Raw genomic sequence first — 21361 nt, 5'->3', positions numbered from 1 at the left:
GTGTCCTATCTTTCCATTCCAACAATAATTTACAGGAAAATATGGCAGATTTTATAGATGGTTTGAATTGCAATTAATTACGATAAATTAATTTTTAAGCTGTGATTAACTTGATTAAAAAAAATTTTATCGTTTGACAGCCCTAATATGTATATATATATATATATATATATATATATATATATATATATATATATATGGGGCACCTTTGAATCTCATGACACTTTGTGTAACGTCAATAAAGGCATTCTATTCTATTCTATTCTATTCTATTCTATTCTATTCTATTCTATTCTATTCTATTCTATTCTATTCACAACTTCTTGTTCATTTTGAACATTTTTGAAAAGTAAAAGGTTCACCCATCTTGGAAACTCAGGTATTATAATGTAATCCTAGTTCTCCACTAGGAGATAAGACTTAAGGGGGCGTTCACATGTAATTTTTGATGCAGCATTTATTATTTCTGCCAGCCCAGGTCACAGAGTATGCGTTATGGTAGTTAGTCAAAGAGTAAATTGTATTGAAAACACCTATGACAGTAATGGACATCCACTCCATTTCAACTGGGAGTGCCTTGATGCGAATATTGCAGTTTGGCGGGGAAAAAATGGTAGAAAAACCAGTTATCTTTTAAGATACTGTAAATCTTAAATCTGGTTCAAAATGTAATGAATGAATGAGTGAAAAATAAAATAATGAATTACACTATACATCAATCACCTATTAAATATTGAGGGTCTCTATATGGTTTAGGTCAGGGTTTTTATCATCGCTTTATTAGGCTCACCTGATTGATAGCATCATCATCATCATCATCAGGTACTGTAGTGGTCTCGATGGTAAAGACTAGCATATGCTAGATCTCCTAGTAGGCTTGTCTCTGTTTTCTAGCAATTCGTTCTCACAGTGCCTTTTGCAGAAGATTTACAAAATAGGAAGTGCAACTGAGACCACTAAAAAAAGTCTGATCTTGGTGATTAATGCAATCCTTCCTCTTGTAAAATTGAATAAGGAAGTTTAGTGAAGAGTTTCTTCACTGTGTCAAAATGACCGAGCCTGACGTTCTCTACACGGACTTGGCTTTTGTCAAATCACGGGGAAATGCTGGAAAGGGTGAGTTCTAAACAACACATATGAATCATTTGGGTTATTTAAACCCTTTTTTGAACCTGGATCAATTTGGGAGGACAGATGCAGCTTCAACAGAGCCCGAAACAAACTACGCCTCACTCAAAGTGGTTAAAGTGCAGTCACAGCCACCGGACCCAAACGGTAGGTTGTCTCCTCAAACTGTGTTTTCTTGACCTTTCAAGAGTACCAGGCTCTAAACTGGGTCTTTTTTCAGGAATGGATAACTTACGCTAGAACTACAACAGTCTTCCAAAAGTTCCTACGAGTAAGCTAACACAAAAAATATGTAATTGAAAGAAATAGAATTATTAATAAAGGTACTCTATTTAATAACAGCAGCTACAAAAGAATAATAAAACAATTTCAAAATTAAATATGATTTTTAAAAAATGATTCTGAAGTATTCAAATATGGATCAACATCACTGACAAATGATACATGTTAAAGTGTGTGAGTTTCAGGAAGTTGACAAACTGAGCGTCTATTTGACAAGTACACACTCAATTGTACACTTACTAAAACTCATACACACATAAGTGCGATTTGTGTATATATGTATGTATAATTTCTGGAATCGGTTTGAGTCCTTACTTCTTCAAAACAATCATTTTTCAGGAAAGCGTGAGTTGGTACTGTATCTAACAATAAGTTACAGTATTTTAAAAATTCAATACAAAAGAGGGAAAAAATGATTATGTTGCTGAGACAGCCTAGATTTGAAATGTTTTTCTATTGATTTATTATGACAAAGCCAGTAACATAAAAGTTGAAGGGATTGAGAATCAATCCCTGTGTAACACCAACATCGCAAAAGCATCACCTAATGTACAATTGAATGTGTATTTTTGTTTTTTTTTTAGATTTATCATAGTAAAGTCAGTAACATGATAGATGAAGGGATTGAGAATTAATCCCTGTGTAACACCATGACCGCAAAAGCTTCAACTAGTGCACAATTGAGTGTGTATTTTTGTTTTTCTTTCGATTTATCATAATAAAGTCAGTTACTTATAATAAAGTCAGTGACATGAAAAATGAAGAGATTGAGAATTGATCCCTGTGTAACACCATCACCTCAAAAGCCTCACCAAGTGTACAATTGAGTGTGTATTTTTGCTTTTCTTTCGATTTATCATAATAAAGTCAGTTACTCATAATAAAGTCAGTAACATGAAAGATGAAGGGATTGAAAATTGATCCCTGTGTAACACCATCACCGCCAAAGTGTCTTTGTGTCATTACTTCTAAAGTGTTACTCAGTGTACAATTGAGTGTGTATTTTTTTCTGAAGATTTATCATATTAAGTCAGTTACCTGAAAGATGAACAAATTGAGAATTGTTCCCTGTTGGACACCATCACCGCCAAAGTGTCACCCGGTGTACAACTGAGTGTGTATTTATGTATGTGCTTGTGTCGCGTCACAGGTGCCAAGTTGACGTGGTCAAAGTTCACAACCGAAAGAAAGGCCTTGGTGGCTTTTGGCGTTCTTCTGATCTCAGCGCTTGTAGCCCTTTGTTGGGTCGGTGAGTGATTTTGAACTTTTGCGCTATACAATATTATCCAACGTGATTGTTTTTCGCAGCGTACCAAAACGTTCAGCTCAAGAAGAACCACCAACAGCTGTTGTCTGATCACGATGAGTTGAAAAACAGTTGGCCTGCCACCCAGGGTGAGTGAAAAAAGTCAAATGAGTCTTTGCCTTGCATTTTAGCATCATCATGTTAGCTTTTTTTTTAGCTAACTACAGCTTACCCACAAAAACATTGTCATGTATTCCAAGAGAGTATCTGCAGGAGATGTGAGACTAACTGGGAACTCGAAGGAGAAAGCTGCTACTATTTCTCAGAAATCTATTTAACTTGGGAGAGCAGCCGAAGATTTTGCCAGCGTGAAACCGCTGACCTGGTGAAGATTGACACTTACAACGAGCAGGTGCAATGACCGCCCGGCCCACACTTTCACGAGAAATATTTTGACACACTTCAATTCAGTTGAAGCATTGCATGATCACGCTTTTCATAACGCCTGCAGTGGCGTGGGAGTTAAAACACCCACTCGAAGTCTAATTTTTCAATTTTGTTTTATTTGTCCCATTTAAAAGATTGGCCCTGCAAAATGATACAACTAAATGGAAGTTGTGGATATTTATATTGTGATGTTAAACCGTTTCATACACAAATTATGACCTTTTTTAATCATACAATGACACATCAATGGTACGGAAAGATGAGCATTCACTACCAGTCCACCTGGTTTAAATGAATTGGACATCGTATTTGTTTTGATGCATTTTTTTTTTGTTATTGTTTTTATTCATTGACATTGTATTCATTTATTGCTTTCTTAAATTAAAAAAAAATACAATAATGTTGAATGATTTGAATAGTATGCATAACAATTAATAAATAATAATAAAGTTTTTTCGATGGTAGTTTAGCATTACATGCAAAATTACCATCAATAATTGCTCATACTTTTAATAGTTTTTTTTAAATGACCAAAAACAGCCACTTACCTTATAGAGGGTTAAAGGTCTTAAGTGTAAAAAAGAGTGGGATTTAAATGACCAAAAATAGTTTATTAAAATAAATAAATACTATAATATAAAGAAGAAAACAAGTAGTATTTTAAACTTGTTTCCACAACTAACTAATGTTTTGAAATTAGAGACACTAATCCCTTGTATTTTATCTCTATAAGCAATATTTACATATGAAAATGAAAGAATAATTCTTTTTTTTTTTTTTTTAACCTTTCCTGTTCAGCTGTTTGACACAGAGAATGGAAGTCTAAGTGCCCGGATAGTCTGAACAGTTTTAATGTTTCACATTGAGAGTCTGACATACTCTCATTGTGATCATTCAACATACCTTGTTTATTTTGACAAAGCAGCGAACAGGAAGGGCTTATGGGGGGACAGAAGAAAAGAAACACAGGAGAAGAAAGAAAAGAAACACAAATTACAAGAAAAAAATACATTGAACATCTAGAGTAACTACTAATATGTTGGTGCTATCTTCAGCGAGATGTATTTCCGGTTAACACCATGTGGGGGCCTGTTGACCAGGGAGAGAAGGGGACGGGGGTGGAGAGGGTCTATAAGCTAAGTGATTGAAAGGGGTAGAGTGTACACAAATCAGCTCTGTGATCTAGAACCCAGTAATCGTGTGAATCCTTTGTGAGTGTAAGCCCGTTGGCGACCAACCCTACCCCGCCCCATCACCAATCCCGGCACAGGGACCCCCACCTGAGCGCGCCCTATCACATCCCACCGCACGCGAGCCCCACCAGGCGCGCGACAGCCACGCTGACGGGCAGAGACGCCTCGCAGGCGCCAACCGACGGCCCCCACCCAGCCAGCCTGGGGAGGGAAGGCGGGGGGGGGGGGTTCCATGCAGCCCATCCCTCCTCCCGCAGCCCAGCAAAGGAGCCATCGTCCCCCCCAACCCCACCCCCCCGGGATCCAGGGTGGTCCCCCGGGCCACTCGCGCACCCATCAACCGGCCCTCAGGGATGGCAAGAGGGGACGCACCACCAACCCCACGCAGCCAGACGGGTTCATGCTGCCTCTACGTGCCTAATTTTGTCCATTAAAACCCCAAGTTAAGTTTTATCAGGATCAAGTCAAGAGAATGAGACTCTCTTCCAGAGCTGGCGGCATTGGGAGCGCGTCGCAGGGTCTTGAATTCCAAACTACGGGATACTGGAAGAGCCATAATTTATAGCGCCAAGGGGGGGTTGCATTAATGCTGTTATTAACGAGTTTAACTGACAGCTTCATTAAAAAGGTCTATTACGACCGGCCCAAACGTCAGGCCGGCCCACCGGGAAGTGTCCCGATCCTCCCGATTAGCCTGAGTACAGGCCAAAAGTTTTGACACACGTCATTCACTGCAACACAAATGAAGGTTCCAACGAATCCAACCCCATTGATATACCAAGAAATTCCACTAATCAACCCTGAAAAGGCATACCTGTGAAATCAAAAACCATTTTAGGTGACTCCCTCTTGAAGCTCATCAAGAGAATGGCAAGAGTGCGCAAAAAAAGTAATCAGAGCAAAGGGTGGCTACTTTAAAGATACTAGAATACTCTATAGTATGTTTCAGTTATTTCCCCCTTTTTTGTTTTTTTTTTGCAAAGTACGTAATTCCACATGTGTTCATTCATAGTTTTATTACCTTCAGTGAGAATTTACAATGTAAATAGTCATGAAAATAAAGAAAATGCACGAATGAGAAGGTGTGTGAAAACTTCTGGCCTGTACTGTACACATATATCTTGCAAGTTAATTTTATGGCTGACACTGTGTTTCGGGGTCATCAACATGCCCCCCCCCCACCCCCACCCTTTATTGTCAAACTCCGCCTATGGCAAAAACTGTATACAATTTTTGTGCCCCTTAGTGTCCTGAAACTTTTTATGTGAAAAATTAAGGGAATTTGACAAAAACTATAGGACAAGTATAGTTTAGAATTTTTTTGGGGTGTCAAACAACAGAGAGCGCGTGTAGCATGAGAATTACGGTCGTTTTGTGTCTGAGATGAAGGTTGTTGGTGGATGAAATGGTTTTGGCAGGGCGACGCGCAGAAGAAACGCCATTAGAAGAAAAAAAAAAGCAATATTATAGATAGTAGCTTTTCCATTACACGCAAAATTACCATCAACAGCCCCTTTCACACACTCCGAAACACCGAGAATATCGCGGGATTTAACCTTGCAGCAGTTTTATGTGAAAATAATTTCCCTGGTCGACTGACACGGAGATTACGGGGACATTTCACGTGTCGCGTCTAAGTATCATGTCCGGGACTTTCCCGGGAAGTGGTATGTGTGAAAGTAGGCGTTAAATTCCCGGGTTACAGCACGATGGCTGATGACATAAATATCATGGCGGGCCGATCGACACTTCCTCTACTACTCTACTTTCACGACTGCGGAAACAAGGTTGTATTTCAAAGCATAAAACAACAGAGGGATGGGATCAAGGTTTTATTAAATACAACTTTGCTACTACCACCAAGATCTGCACCCGTGGCAGCTCCACCTGGCCCCACGGCTGAGGCTTCTGTGCACACCGCGGCTGCCCTCCTACCCGGCGGGGCCTGAAGCGAGGGGAGAGAACGAGCCTCTCCCCGCCGCTGAGCCGCAAACAAAAATCCACACGATTACTGGCTGAAAAGGGGGAATTACACAATGCGTCCGTGACAGTAAAACCGAGGAAATGAGTCCATCGTCCATCTTGGGAAATGTGTGGTTTATTTTGTTCCTGATGTTAGGGTCCACAACTGCGGAAGCAAGGTTGTACTTCAAAGCAAAAATCAACGAAGGGAAGCGTTCAATGATTCATTAAATATAAAAATACACGCGATTGATCGCTGAAAAGGGGGAATTACACAATGCATTCGTGACAGTAGAACCGAGGCCGAGAGTCCATCGTGTATCTTTGGAAATGTGTGGTTTATTTTGTTCCCGATGTTAGGGTCCGCTACTGCAGAAACACGGTTGTACTTCAAAGCAGAAAATAACGGAGGGAAGCGTTCAATGGTTACACAAAATAACATAATGAATACAAAAATAAAAGGGGAATTACATAATGCATCGTTGACAGTAGGTCAACGGGGATCAATAAAATACGAACCTAAGCAGTAGGCACAGAGTCAATAGGAAAACAAAACAAATCCAGCGGGATTCTTCCTTCCACCCTTCTCTTGGATCGCCTGGGCTTAAATACAGTCTTGATGAGCGAATCGGCTGCAGTTACGACATCGGGACCGCTCCTTCCGGGACAAAACACAATTTGACCAACATTGTGACATCTGATGCCAACCAAAAATGGCGTAACGTCCGGGTTATAAAACCGCGCCAGCAGCCCTCCCTGCACAGAGAGCACCAGTGGGCAACACGGGACAAGTGTGTGAAAGTGTCCAACCCGTGGCATTCTCGGGAAATCCCTACATGCGTGAAAGCAATGACGCGAGTAAATCCCACGTCACCTTACACGGGAACTTCCATGGATATGTGTGTGAAAAGGGCTAATTATAGATCAGGGGTGTCCAAACGTTTTGCAAAGGGGGCCAGATTTGGTGTGTTAAGAATGTGTGGGGCCGACCTTGGCTGAGAACTAAAGATGTCCAGGTCCGATCACGTCATTTTCAAAGTATCGGAATCGGCAAAAAGATATCAGACATGTCTTTTTTTAATATATATGTATTTTAAATTAAATCGTTTTCTAATTGTATTTAACGTTACAGACAAAATATCTTACACTCATCCAGAGTCTTTAGTTTTGGCTTAAAGTAGGCTGTCAAATTTATCGCGTTAACGGCGGTAATTAATTTTTTAAAAATTAATCACGTTAAAATATTTAACGCAATTAACGCATGCGCTACACGACCCACTCACGCATTGTCGCGTTCAATCTATAAAGACGCCGTTTTACCTATATATGATGCTAAAAGGCAGCATAAAATGAGTAGAGTGAAATTTGGCAGTCTTTGGAGCCTTTATTTAATTGGCTACAACCTCATAATCCCTCTCTCAAAACAATTAGAAATATCGTGGGAAGCAATGTGGGGAAGCAAGGTAGTAGTTGATCTTTCTCTTAACACCCTATATTATTTCCCAACGCAGAGAAGATATATCAATTGGTGTCACTACGCACAGTCATACTTCCACTTCCCATCATGCATTTGGGCAGAACAGTTAAATGGCTACAGTATCATTTCCTGAAAGCTAAACAAATACACTAGGTGGCAATATTTAGTCACAATATACAAAGTCACATTTATCCTTTAAGAATTACAAGTCTTACTATCCGTGGATCCCTCTCACAGAAAGAACCTTAATAATGTAAATGCCATCTTGATTATTTATTGTCATAATAAACAAATACAGTACTTATGTACTGTATGTTGAATGTATATATTCGTCCAAGTTTTATTCATTTTTTTTCTTAATGCATTGCCAAAATGTATATGATCGGGAAAAATTATCGGGAATGATTGGAATTGAATCGGGAACAAAAAAAAAAAAAGCAATCGGCTCGGGAAATATCGGAATCGGCAGATACAAACTAAAACGGTCGGGATGGGATCGGGAGCAAAAACACACGATCGGAACAACCCTAGTATCAACATTTACATAGAACAATATATTCAAGCAAATTTTAGCAAGCCATTCTGTGTGTAACATTTGCCTCATTATCTTTTTTAATTACCGTATTGGCCCTAATATAAGACTGTGTTTTTTGCATTGAAATAAGACTGAAAAAGTTATGTTCGTGTTATATTCGTGGTCTAGAAATTATACCCATTCACGACGCTAGATGGCGCCAGATATAATTGAAGCGATGTTCTGTCATGATAGATCTCAGCTACTTTCAAGTTTAACCAGTTTGCATTATTTTATTGCAATGTTTTTCCTTATTCAGATTTGTTTCAAGACTACTATTACAGTTAGACTTCACTTTGATGGTTAATGCAGTTATTGCAATGTTGTTGTTTTATCACAAGATTAGTTTATTTACATTTCAAAAACCAGGAGCCATTCATTTACGAATGTGATTGCACTTTAGTTTACATATTTAAATGTTCAGATATTAAGATTTGAATGAGGCAAAATAACATGCTTTTTCTCTCAAATATATTGTTATAATCATTTGTTTCAGATGTACTGTAATTATTTTCTGTATAAAAATTAATTTGGTGTTCAAAAAGTTTTTATTCAAACTTGAGTCTTGAAAAAGAGGGGGTTGTCTTATAATCAGGGCCGTCTTATATTCGGGCCAATATAGTAATAATTTCAACAATCTCGCAACTAGCCTTGTGGCGTTCTCTTTCGACTCTCGGGCTCTTGCGGAATACTGCTGCTGTGAAATTAAACTAGCTTCAAGTTGCTTCAATTTCTCGCCGCCTGTAATCTTGTCGTACAGGTCAGCGTGTCTTGTTTGGTAATATTTCCTCACAATGAACTCTTTAAAAACAGCGACTGTCTCTTTGCAAATGAGGCAGACACGGTTGTTGCGTATTTTAGTGAAGAAATAGTCCAATTTTCACTTATCCTTGAAGCGTCGGCCATCGCAGTCAACTTTTTTTGTTGATTGTCGCCATTTTAGAAAATTGGGAGTAAAAGGTCACACGGGGTAATGTTGCTTAGAGTGCTGCTGCCTTTTAGTGGGTAAATGAGGATCAGCATTTAGTGTGTAAGCTACTTCATATGCTGGTGGCAGTACTGCTGACCAATTTATTAAGTCTGTGTGCGGGCCAGATGTTATTGATTTTATGACAGAGGCTGGGGGCCGGATGAAATTTGACCACGGGCCGCATTTGGCCCCCGGGCCGGACTTTGGACATGTCTGTTATAGATGGTCGCTTTTGCGCTACATGCAGAGCTACCCTTGATTAAAATAAACTATAATTAAAAATCCACAAATACTTAGCAATCAAGGAAGAGAGAAAACAGGCACGCTTAGGGAATGAAAGTCTAATGACACCTGTTTGTTTTCTATTTCTATTAGAGGTTTTTGCAACTGAGACTGAAGGACATAATGTCCTCTCCAGAGGATAAGTTCTGGATCGGCCTGTCAGACTCCCAGCAGGAGGGTCAATGGCTGTGGGTGGACGGGTCCCGTCTGGATTCAAGGTACTGCTTCTGTTGGTGCTCAACGTGATTCCAAAGATCTCTTCTGGTCTTCTTTTTGAAATATAGTTTGTCATTTGCGTGCGCTCAGCTTCAAATTCTGGGGCCGGAATCAGCCTGACAATTATCAGCCCGATAAAGGCGGCGAGGACTGCGTCCGCATAGGTGAGAGGTACAGCTCTGACAACTTCAACAACTGGTTCGACCAACCTTGTGAGGTTCCGCACAGGTGGATATGCGAGAAGGCGGCGCAGAGAGGATCGGCACGTTGCGTTCTCTAAATTTGTCCTCACATAAAGACTGAAAGATGAGCGTTCATAGGCAGAATTGGACTTCTATAATTGTCAAAGGTAGCGAATGTACCATACAGAAATGAAGTTTCATGAATTCAGCAATCTCCTCCTCCCTCCGTTTTGTCACCAAGGACTTTCTGCAAAGTCACCTCTTGCCTTAATTTCATACTGAGCTCAGGAAAGCGGAATACACAATATACAAGACTAGATGCAAATATTATAACATCAGGTATTTATCAAACTGCACAATATTGCTCACTCAGCTGACCGCCGGAAGTATGCTTTAATTGCTTAAAAACGAGGCATTTTTCTGTCATTTTGTCATCACGGTGTTATATACTTTGATTCATCTGATTTCTGAAATAAAGTAGAAAAACAGCTATCACTTCTAGTATTGGGCTTCTGTCTGTGTAGTATCAGCTGATACCGAACCGAAATACTGAACCGGTACCACATTTTTTGAAAAAATATCTGAAACCTTTTTTTTTTTTGAATATACAAAATTACTATTCACTGGTCAAAAATGACGACTTTATGACGAGTACAACAGACGTTATGGCGCAGAGAAATCAAGAGGACGCCGGCGTCCACCATTTGTACAGTGAGTGTATAGGGTTGATTACTTATCCCATCTTTGCAACGCGGTTACCGTTACTAAGGATGTGGAGGGGCGCATTACAACAATTTGGTTGCATGAAGCGCAAGTTGTCTGATTTTCTCACACATCAGCTGCCTACCTGGAGAGAGCAGTGCGGGAGGTTGGAAGTGTGGTGACACTTGCAAACGTGATGATGATTGGCTAGGTGGGAGGATCATGCCCTGCATCACTGCACGCTCTGGCAAACACAACAAGACAGCGATAACATGTATGAGCGCGAAATTTCACGTGCTGGAACGCCGTGTGTTGCTTCGCCGCAAGAGGGTTGGTGATTTTCGCTCTGTCACGCTCATTCCATAAAAAAAGTGTTGAACCCGAGCGAGGTCACGTCTCGTGTGTTTTGCCCCTCATTGTGTTAGTGAGGGGCTGTTCTCGGCAGCGTGAGCGTCAAAGCCTCAGTGGATTTGAGTGGACTCACTCAATAAAGCATTTAATAAAGACAAGCATTTTTTCAAATTTTTTTTTTAAACAACTGGAAGAGACCAATAAATGCCCTCAAAATCAACAGGAAGTGACTGAAAATCAATAGACAAGTTTCCGGAGCGAAACATGGGCGGTGCCATCTTTGACAATTCTTGCGCCGAACCTCCGGTTTAGACTAGGGCTGTCGAACGATTAAAATTTTTAATCGATTTAATCACAGCTTAAAAATTAGTTAATCGTAATTAATCGCATTTCAAACCATCTCTAAAATATGTCATATTTTTCTGTAAATTATTGTTGGAATGTAGAGATTAAGACACAAGACAGATATATACACTGTACATAAGTACTGTATTTGTTTATTCTAACAATAAATCCACAAGATGGCATTAACATTCATAACATTCTTTCTGTTAAAGGGATCCACGGATAGAAAGACTTGTAGTTTTTAAAAAATAAATGTTATAGTTACAAGTTATAGTAATTTTATATTAAAACTAGGGCTGTCAAAATTATCGCGTAAACGGGCGTTAATTAATTTTTTAAATTAATCACGTTAAAATATTTGACACAGTTAACGCAGATGCCCCGCTCAGAGAGATTTAATGACAGTACACAGTGAAACGCTCACTTGTTGTGTTTTATGGAGATTTGCCGCCCTCTGCTGGCGCTTGGGTGCGACTGATTTTATAGGCTTTAGCATCCATGAGCATTGTGTAAGTAATTATTGACATCAACAATGGCGGGCTACTAGTTTATTTTTTGATTGAAAATTTTACAAATTTTATTAAAACGAAAACATTAAGAGGGGTTTTAATATAAAATTTCTCTAACTTGTACTAACAGTTTTCTTTTAAGAACTACAAGTCTTTCTATCCATGGAACGCTTTAACAGAATGTTAATAATGTTAATGCCATCTTGTTGATTTATTGTTATAATAAACAAATAGTCCTTATGTACAGTATGTTGAATGTATATATCCAGCTTGTGTCTTATCTTTCCATTCCAAAAATAATTTACAGAAAAATTTGGAATATTTTATAGATGGTTTGAATTGCGATTAATTGTGATTAATTACGATTAATTCATTTTTAAGCTGTAATTAACTCGATTAAAATTTTTAATCGGTTGACAGTCCTAAAAAACTCCTCTTAATGTTTTCGTTTTAATAAAATTTGTTAAATTTTCAATCAAAAGTAGAGTTAAGATAATAATAATAGAAATAAAAATAACAATAATAAGAATAGATTGACCAAAGTCTGAGTAAGTTTTATGTGTATTTTGCATAGCTATTTTGATTGGGAATGCCAGTTCACTTTGGATTGTTGTTTAACTGTGTGAGAATAGGGCCTCATTATTACAGTTTGAAGTGCTTTTCTTTTTGTGAACACTGTTTTTTTTTGAGAGATAGGAATTATTTTGGTTGTGCTTGCACTAAATGATACTTATGTTTGTTGTGAAGGAGTTGCCGAAGCTTATACCAATAAACGGCGCGGTCCAATGAACGCCTGTGTCCACTCGCCTTTATAACATATATATCTCTGTACATATCTTACCCAAAATACAACAAGAGACACATAATTGCCACTAAAAGAAAGTAAACTTACAGAAATATGTGTGGAGCACAAATAGCACAATGCAACAGCATAAACGTCTCACAACTCTCACTATTAGAAGGAATAACATTAGTATGGAACGGCGCTGCCCCCAAGCGGCAGGTGGCCTTCTCTTCACTTCACTCTCAATGTGTATAAACGGCGTCATTCTAATCTGTTTGAGGCGATGCGTGAGCGGGTCATTCCGTGCATGCATAAATTGCGTCAAATATTTTAACGTGATTCATTTAAAAAATTAATTACCGCCCATGAACACGATAAATTTGACAGCCCTAGTTTAGACATAACAACATGAAGTGCAGTTGAAGTAAGCAGTGCGTTGACAAAGCTAAAACTGCAAAATCAAACCAGAGGAACCCACAGAATCTTCAAAAATGGGTTCAGCACGACGTAGATGAGACTCCGAGACTTTCTGTGCTGTGCGTGAACACCTGGAAGCGCCTGTCTACATATGGATGGAAGTGGAATGTTTTGAACGGTGTCCAGCTTCAAAGCGCCGGTGTGGATCTACCTCACCATACGCCTTAAACCTAAGGATCTACCTAAAAGATTGTATATTTGTTCTTATCACTTCGTTGATCATTTGTGGACAAAATTAGAACAACCTGTGCAGCCTGTGTTAACGTGAAGTGTAGATTGATACGCCAGCCACTTGAGGGACCAAAATGAGGTGAAATTACAAATAGTATATATATATATAATTTTTTTTAAATTCTGGTTTTACAAGGAAATAAAAGGCATGTACTTATAAACAAAAATAGTATGTGATTCTTTTTCGTTGCAGATACTGATCGAAATAAAAGTTTGGACAGTCCTTATGTATCGCATGTTGAGTATACAGTGGGGAGAACAAGTATTTGATACACTGCCAATGGGAAAACCCATTGGCACTGTATCAAATACTTGTTCTCCCCACTGTATATATCCATCTTGCGTCTTATCTTTCCATTCCAACAATAATTTACAGAAAAATATGGCATGTTATAAAGATGGTTTGAATTGCGATTAATTACGATTAATTAATTTTTAAGCTGTAATTAACTCGATTAAAATTTTTAATCGTTTGACAGCCCTAAATTACAATCATCATTGTGATAACAATATCAAAGACAACAAGTCATTTCACGCGCAAGATTTTTATCCATTATCTTCCGCTGGCTCCGGGGTCGGGTCGCAGGGGCAGCAGCTTTAACAGGGAAGCCCAGACTTCCCTCTCCCCAGCCACTTCAACCAGCTCCTCCGGCGGGATCCCCAGGTGTTCCCAGGCCAGCTGAGAGACAAAGTCTCTCCAGCGTGTCCTGGTTCGTCCCCGGGGCCTCGCGCCGGTGAGATATGCCCGGAACCCCTCTCCAGGGAGTCCTCCTGGAGGCATCCGAACCAGATGCCCGAGCCACCTCAGCTGGCTCCTCTCAACGCGGAGGAGTAGCGACTCGACACAGAGTCTCTCCAGGATGACCGAGCTTCTCACCCTATCTCTAAAGGAGAGCCCGGACACCTTGCAGAGGAAACTCATTTGGGCCGCCTTTATCTGGGCTCTTGTTCTTTCGGTCCTATGGTCACGGCATCTGTGGTCATGACCCACGGCTCGTGACCATAGGTGAGGGTAGGAACCTAGATCGACTGGTAAATTGAGAGCTTCGCCTTTTGGCTCACCTCCTTCTTCACCACAACGGACCGGTACAGAGTCCGCATCACTGCAGACGCTGCACCGATCCGCCTGCTGAGCTCCCTCCTACCCTCACTCGTGAATAAGACCCCAAGATACTTGAACTCCTCCATTTGGGGCAGGATCTCATCCCTGACTTGGAGCGCACACTCCACCCTTTTCCGACTGAGGACCATGGTCTTGGATTTGGAGGTGCTGATCTTCATCCCAACCACTTCAAACTCGACTCCGAAACGCTCCAGTGAGAGTTGGCGGTAACGGCTGGATGAAGCCAACAGCAACATATCATCTGCAAAAAGCAGAGATGCAAAGCTGAGGTCACTAAACCAGACCCCCTCAACTATTCGGCTGCGCCTAGAAAAAAAAAAAAAAAAAAAAATTGTGAACAGAATCGGTGACAAAGGGCTGCCTTGGCAGAGTCCAACCCTCACTGGGAACGAATTTGACTTATTGCCGGAAATGTGGACCTCTTGACACCGGTCGTACAGGGACCAGACAGCCCTTACCAAGGGGCTCGGTACCCAGTACTCCCGGAGCACCCCACACAGGACTCCTCGAGGCACAGGGTCGAACCCCTTCTCCAGATCCACAAAACACATGTAGACTGCTTGGGCGAACTCCCATGCAACATCGAAGACCCTGCCGAGGGTGTAGGGCTGGTCCACTGTTCCACAGCCGGGATGAAAACCACACTGCTCCTCCTGAATCCGAGATTCGACTTCCTGACGGACCCTCCTTTCCAAAACCCCTGAATAGACTTTACCGGGGAGGCTGAGGAGTGTGATCCCTCCATATTTGGAACACACCCTCCAGCCCCCCATTTTTAAAAAGGATGACCACCACCCCAATCCAGAGGCACTTTCTGCAATGTCCACTCGATGTTGTAGAGGCGTGTCAGCCACGACAGCCTCACAAAATCCAGAGCCTCAGGAACTCTGGGGGGATCTCATCGACCCCAGGGCCTTGCCACCGAGGAGTTTTCCAATCACCTCAGTGACTTCAACCCCAGGGAGAGAGAGGGAGAGAGAGCCCGCCCTGGACTCCCCAGGAAGGCGTGTCGGTGGAATTGAGGAGGTCTTCGAAGTATTCTCCCCACCAACTCAGGCGTCACGAGTCAAGGTCAGCAGTACCCCATCTTCACTATACACAGTGTTAATGGTGCACTGCTTTCATCTCCTCAGATTTTGGATGGTGGAACAGAATTTCCTCGAAGCCATTTTCCATGGCCTCGCCAAACTCCTCCCATGTCCGAGTTTTTCCCTCGGCGACCCCCGAAGCTGCAGTCCGCTTGGCCAGCCAGTACCTGTAAGCTGCCTCCGGAGTCCCACAGGCCAAAAAGGCCTGGTAGGCCTCCTTCTTCAGCTTGACGCCATCCCTTACCACTGGTGGGTTCAGGGATTGCCACCACAACAGGCACCAACAGCTCCGAAAGAGCAAGATTATAGCTATGGTATTTTTTGCCCTCCGTACACATGAAAATGCAGAGATGGGAAGAACATACCTTCCATAACACTAGTGGTAGGCAACACGGCTACATAAAGACCCGGTCTTTGTGGTGGCACATCATTGAAATTCACAACTGAAGGATGATTTAGCACCACCCAATTGGACGTCTATCCTTATCTTATTACAATGGAGTACCGAGCAGGCGGCCTTCTTGGGTAGGATCTCAGCATCCTCTCATCAACTCCTTTCACTTTATACTTCTGTCTTTAGTAACTTTAATGTGGCACATACTGTAAAAATCATACAAATGATGCAAACAAGAAAATGTTGACTTGTCTCTGTTTCCTGGCAATTTGACCTCACGCTGTGCTTCGAAGTAGACGTACAAAAGAGGAAGTGTATCTCAGAACTCAGAAAAAAATAGATTTAGGTGATAATTGCAAATCATCCTCATTTAAGTTTGAATAAGGAAGTCAAGTCCAGTCAAGGTCTTTCTTTACAGCGCTAAAATGCCCGGGCCAGATGTTTTCGACTTGGGGGTATTTGTCGAATCGGAAAATGGTGAAAGGGGTGAGTTTGGAACAAAAAGTATGACCCGCGTATTATTTACTACTTATATTTATCAAACTGGCTGAATTTGGTTGGACAGCTGCAGCTTCAACATCCTCTGAAAATGACTACGCCACAGTCAGCGAGGCAAGATCACATTCAAAGCCGCTGAGTGGTAGGTTGTCTCCTCGTATTGGAAAAATCTCTTTGACTTAAACTACAACTGTCTAAATTTCATTCTTGCAGCTAAAATTTGATGTATTTCTTGAGTTTTATAAAGATTTCCTATTCATGAATGTTTACTGTACATCAAAGGTGGGCAGAGTAGCCAAAAATTTTACTCAAGTAAAAGTTGTCATGCAAAAATGTACTCAAGTACAAGTAAAAAAGTATTTGGTGAAAAGAATACTCAAGTAAGTAGTAACATTATGAGTAACTGCTTAAGATGTTTTGTTTTTTTAACAATCGTATTTTTCTTTTCTCAGCACAGAGTAATCTATGTGAACTATTATTATCATACTGTAACAGGGGCTTCACTAGACCTAATACAATACTGGGGCATTGGCGAGCAAGCAATTTATTTTTTGGGGGCACTTATCTATCATAAAAAGTCAGAAATAGTGCTTTAACTATATACAATTAAACCAAAATACAAGTTTCTGTGAAAACCAAAAAACATATATGTATCTCTTTCCAATGCTAAATCTGAATTGATACATTGAACACAAAAGATTTAAAAAATTGGAGGTGTGGGCGCTACTTTGCGGTTTTTGACTTATCGCGTGAAAAACGAGGAATCACTGTACTTTATTCTTGTTTAAAAATGATTCGGTGGGACAGTAACATTTCAAAATTTTATCATAATTGCAGTGGGGCAAATAAGTATTTAGTGAACCACTAATTGCGCAAGTTCTCCCACTTGAAAATATTAGAGAGGCCTGTAATTGTCAACATGGGTAAACCTCAACCATGAGAGACAGAATGTGTAAAAAAAAAAACAGAAAATCACATTGTTTGATTTTTAGATAATTTATTTGCAAATCATGGTGGAAAATAAGTATTTGGTCTATACCAAAAGTTCATCTCAATACTTTACTTTACTTTATTTACCCTTTGTTGGCAATAACGGATGCCAAACGTTTTCTGTAACTCTTCACAAGCTTTTCACACACTGTTGCTGGTATGTTGGCCCAATCCTCCATGCAGATCTCCTCTAGAGCAGTGATGTTTTGGGACTATCGTTAGGCAACACAGACTTTCAACTCTCTCCTCACCCCGTGGTGTCAAAATGATAACAAGATCGGGAAGCAAAAATCCCTGAACCACACGGGGGCACCTAGGGAATGACCTACAGAGAGTTGGGACCACAGTAACAAAGGCTACTATCAGTAACATAATGCGCCGCCAGGGACTCAAATCCTGCACTGCCAGACGTGTCCTCCTGCTGAAGAAAGTATAAGTCCAGGCCCGTCTGCGGTTCGCTAGAGAGCATTTGGATGATCCAGAAGAGGACTGGGAGAATGTGTTATGGTCAGATGGAACCAAAATAGAACTTTTTGGTAGAAACACAGGTTCTCGTGTTTGGTGGAGAAAGAATACTGAATTGCATCCGAAGAACACCATACCCACTGTGAAGCATGGGGGTGGAAACAGCATGCTTTGGGGCTATTTTTCTCCAAAGGGACCAGGACGACTGATCTGTTTAAAGGAAAGAATGAATGGGGCCATTAATCGAGAGATTTTGAGTGAAAATCTCCTTCCATTAGCAAGGGCATTGAAGATGAGACATGGCTGGGTCTTTCAGCATGACAGTTGCCACGTTTACATGGAGCCAAATATTCCAATTACAATCGGAATATATGTTCAAACCGAATAAATGTGTTCCATATAAACACCTCATTCGGAATGAACGGGCCCAAACCGAATGGAATTTCATTCCGATTCACAGGGGTGGAATATTCCTTTTCCCAAACCGATTAGAAGTAAAATTATATCATGTAAACAGGGAAGCGGAATGGTGTCTGGTTGCGTTCTTTCTGCGCATGCTCCGTACTGACATGTGACGTCACTTGGTGACGTAAGTAACGTCACATGCAACATGGCTTCCAAGCACATGCACAGCGCACCCACACAACTTTTTAAATGAACGGCGTATCATTCAGAAGTTTTGTTTCCACTCGAAAAGTTATAACAGCAGCTGATCTGACGATCGATCTCCATGTTTTGCAACGTGACGCTTTGTTTTGATTAATCTGCGCATGTCAGACGGCAGTTGTCAAACGTCCTTTCGGAATAAAGGCAGTCACATGTAAACGCTGGATCGGAATAGATGAAGTGACATGTAAACAGCTGATGTGAAATTCCCATTCGGAATGATTTGAATCGGTATGAATAAAAGTCAGCATGTAAACGTGGCTAATGATCCCAAACACACAGCAAGGGAAGCAAAGGAGTGGCTTCGTAAGAAGCATTTCAAGGTCCTGGAGTGGCCTAGCCAGTCTCCAGGTCTCAATCCCATCGAAAATCTGCGGACGGAGTTGAAAGTCCGTGTTGCCCACGACAGCCCCAAAACATCATTGCTCTAGCGGAGATCTGCATGGAGGAATGGGCCTAAATACCAGCAACAGTGTGTGAAAAGCTTGTGAAAAGTTACAGAAAACGTTTGGCCTCCGTTATTGCCAACAAAGGGTACATAACAAAGTATTGAGATGAACTTTTAGTATTGACCAAATACTTTTTTTCCACCATGATTTGCAAATAAATTATTTAAAAATCAAACAATGTGATTTTCTGTTTTTTTTTTTCCACATTCTGTCTCTCATGGTTGAGGTTTAACTATGTTGACAATTACAGGCCTCTCTAATATTTTCAAGTGGCAGAACTTGCACAATTAGTGGTTGACTAAATACTTATTTGCCCCACTGTATTACTCAGGCATGAAAATGGGTCAGGGATAAAAAAGGTGAGAAGGGTGTGGAGGAAATATGTTCCAATACACTGTCTAGAGCTGTCCCAATCGACTAATTGTCTTCAGATTTGTCAGCAGACTATTTTTATGATTAGTTGACTAATCTAATACCCCTCCCCCCTTTTTTTTTTTTTTTTTAAACAAATTTAGCAATGAAATTTTTGATGGAGCTTATTAATTCACAAAAACATTTTGGAACACTTAAATTCTTTATTAAAGTACAAATAAACACGTAAATAACAACAATAAATCGCGAATAAGAAATGAGGTCAAATGCTGATAGCACTAGTGCAAAAGAATGGAATGTAAACAGATTCAGAACACTGACTTCGCCTTTCCAACATGATTCAAAACAATTCTTAAAAAAATATCTAGCATTAATAATATAGTATACAACTATATATAATAGTATTATAATAATTATTCATTGCCAATCAGATCTTTTATAAAGGGTGTCATTTTAAAGCTACTCTTAGTGTAGAATCTGAATTCTGAAGTATGTGGGATTAACTCCAGAAATTGTTATTTATATGACGAACGTGACGTGCTTTTATTTTGAAATGTTCACTGGAAGTACATTCGCTAAACCGCTAACAGGAAGGTTTACACTCCGCAAAAACGCTATTTTTGTCATTGTGGTGTCAGTAATCTTTTTTTTTTTCATTTGCAAATGCTGTTAAGCAGCAATTTTTCATGTTTGAAGTGTCACCTTTTAACCGCAAGTTTGTGTTTTGGAGAAGACTGCCAATATTTTATAACAGGTTTAAGTAGGTTGTCTTTTTTGCTCATTAGCCTCAATGTAGCAACGCTAACATTTACAGTGTTTAATATAGGTGTGTTTACTTATTTTGTATGTCTGAACTTGAATTCTACGGCGTGTTGATGACCAATAAACATCTGTGAAAAGAACTGGAGTCTCATATGCCATCAACACGCACGTGTACACGCACGCACAAATGAATGCACGCACGTACACGACAATAAAACGCAGCCGTAAAAATTACCATCCTTATTTTTATTTATCGTGAGATAAATGGACTCATTGCATATCGCGACAGGGTTAGCAACTTCAATAAAACATGTTATTTAGTTAGTTAGATGGACTAACAATCTGCCATCTTTTAAGTGTCTGCCGTCGTCTTCCAAAATTACAAGAGGGTGACGGCGCTTTAGGTGTTCATTCACGGCCGGCGTGCCGCCAAGCTTGGCATTGAAGAGACAGGACACAACAGTGTACCCTCCTTTGTTTCACTGAAATAAGTAATGTTTTTGCCACTCTGGTGCGCTTTTTTGGCTTCGTGCCACTTTCCCGCTAGCATACCAAGCGTCCAACATTTAAAAAAATCTTCCCAATGATGGACAGTTTATCTGGCACCAACCTGTAAAGCAGGCGGGAAGAAATCTAACCCTAACCGGGGAAATTTATACTGGGGCGCTGCTGATCTATACTGGGGCACATGCCCCAGTGAAATATGTCTGTCAACGCCTATGTGCTGTACTATAACATATTACATAACCACACGAAGCCAAATATAGAACATTTAGCTGTCAATGTGCACTTTGGACTTATATTTGTTCATTCATATTAGGCTACTTATTCATTTCCTTATGATTAAAAAAGTCAATGTTTGCGCAATCTTCAAATTATATTCCATTTCACTCTGCATAATATAAGTCATTTGTACTTATTTTTCTGAATGTATGTTACTTATATCCTTATTATTAAAAAACACAACAAAAGTTAATGTTTACATTATCTTCAATTTTAATATACATCCTATGTTCTTAAGTAGTTAAAATTGAGATTTGGGATATAGTATGTGAGGAAAGGAGGGAAAATAAAAATTAGGAGATGGTGGTTGGGGTTATAGCTGTTTTTGTTAACTTTTGTTTTGCAAATCATTGAAAAAAATACAATTTTGAATGAAAATCAGTTTTTGTATGTGTTATAGAAATAACTGACGA

General features: G+C 40.1%; 1 protein-coding gene across 1 annotated transcript in view; it reads left to right on the top strand.

Annotated features, from left to right (window-relative positions):
* Nucleotides 1–940: 940 nt before the first annotated feature.
* Nucleotides 941–21361, top strand: part of LOC130910387 (C-type mannose receptor 2-like) — a 32417-nt gene continuing 11996 nt past the window's right edge. The window contains exons 1-7 of the mRNA XM_057827626.1: nt 941–1116; nt 1195–1275; nt 2561–2659; nt 2719–2805; nt 2917–3068; nt 9655–9779; nt 9868–9941. Coding sequence (XP_057683609.1) covers nt 1050–1116; nt 1195–1275; nt 2561–2659; nt 2719–2805; nt 2917–3068; nt 9655–9779; nt 9868–9941 — 685 coding nt within the window. The 5' untranslated portion in view covers nt 941–1049. The remainder of the gene's footprint in view (nt 1117–1194; nt 1276–2560; nt 2660–2718; nt 2806–2916; nt 3069–9654; nt 9780–9867; nt 9942–21361) is intronic.

This window comes from Corythoichthys intestinalis, chromosome 22 (genome assembly GCF_030265065.1).
Source record: "Corythoichthys intestinalis isolate RoL2023-P3 chromosome 22, ASM3026506v1, whole genome shotgun sequence".
In the NCBI taxonomy this organism is placed as follows: Eukaryota; Metazoa; Chordata; class Actinopteri; order Syngnathiformes; family Syngnathidae; genus Corythoichthys; species Corythoichthys intestinalis.
Note: the sequence above shows the minus strand (reverse complement) of the source record. Positions and strands in the feature narration are given on the sequence as shown.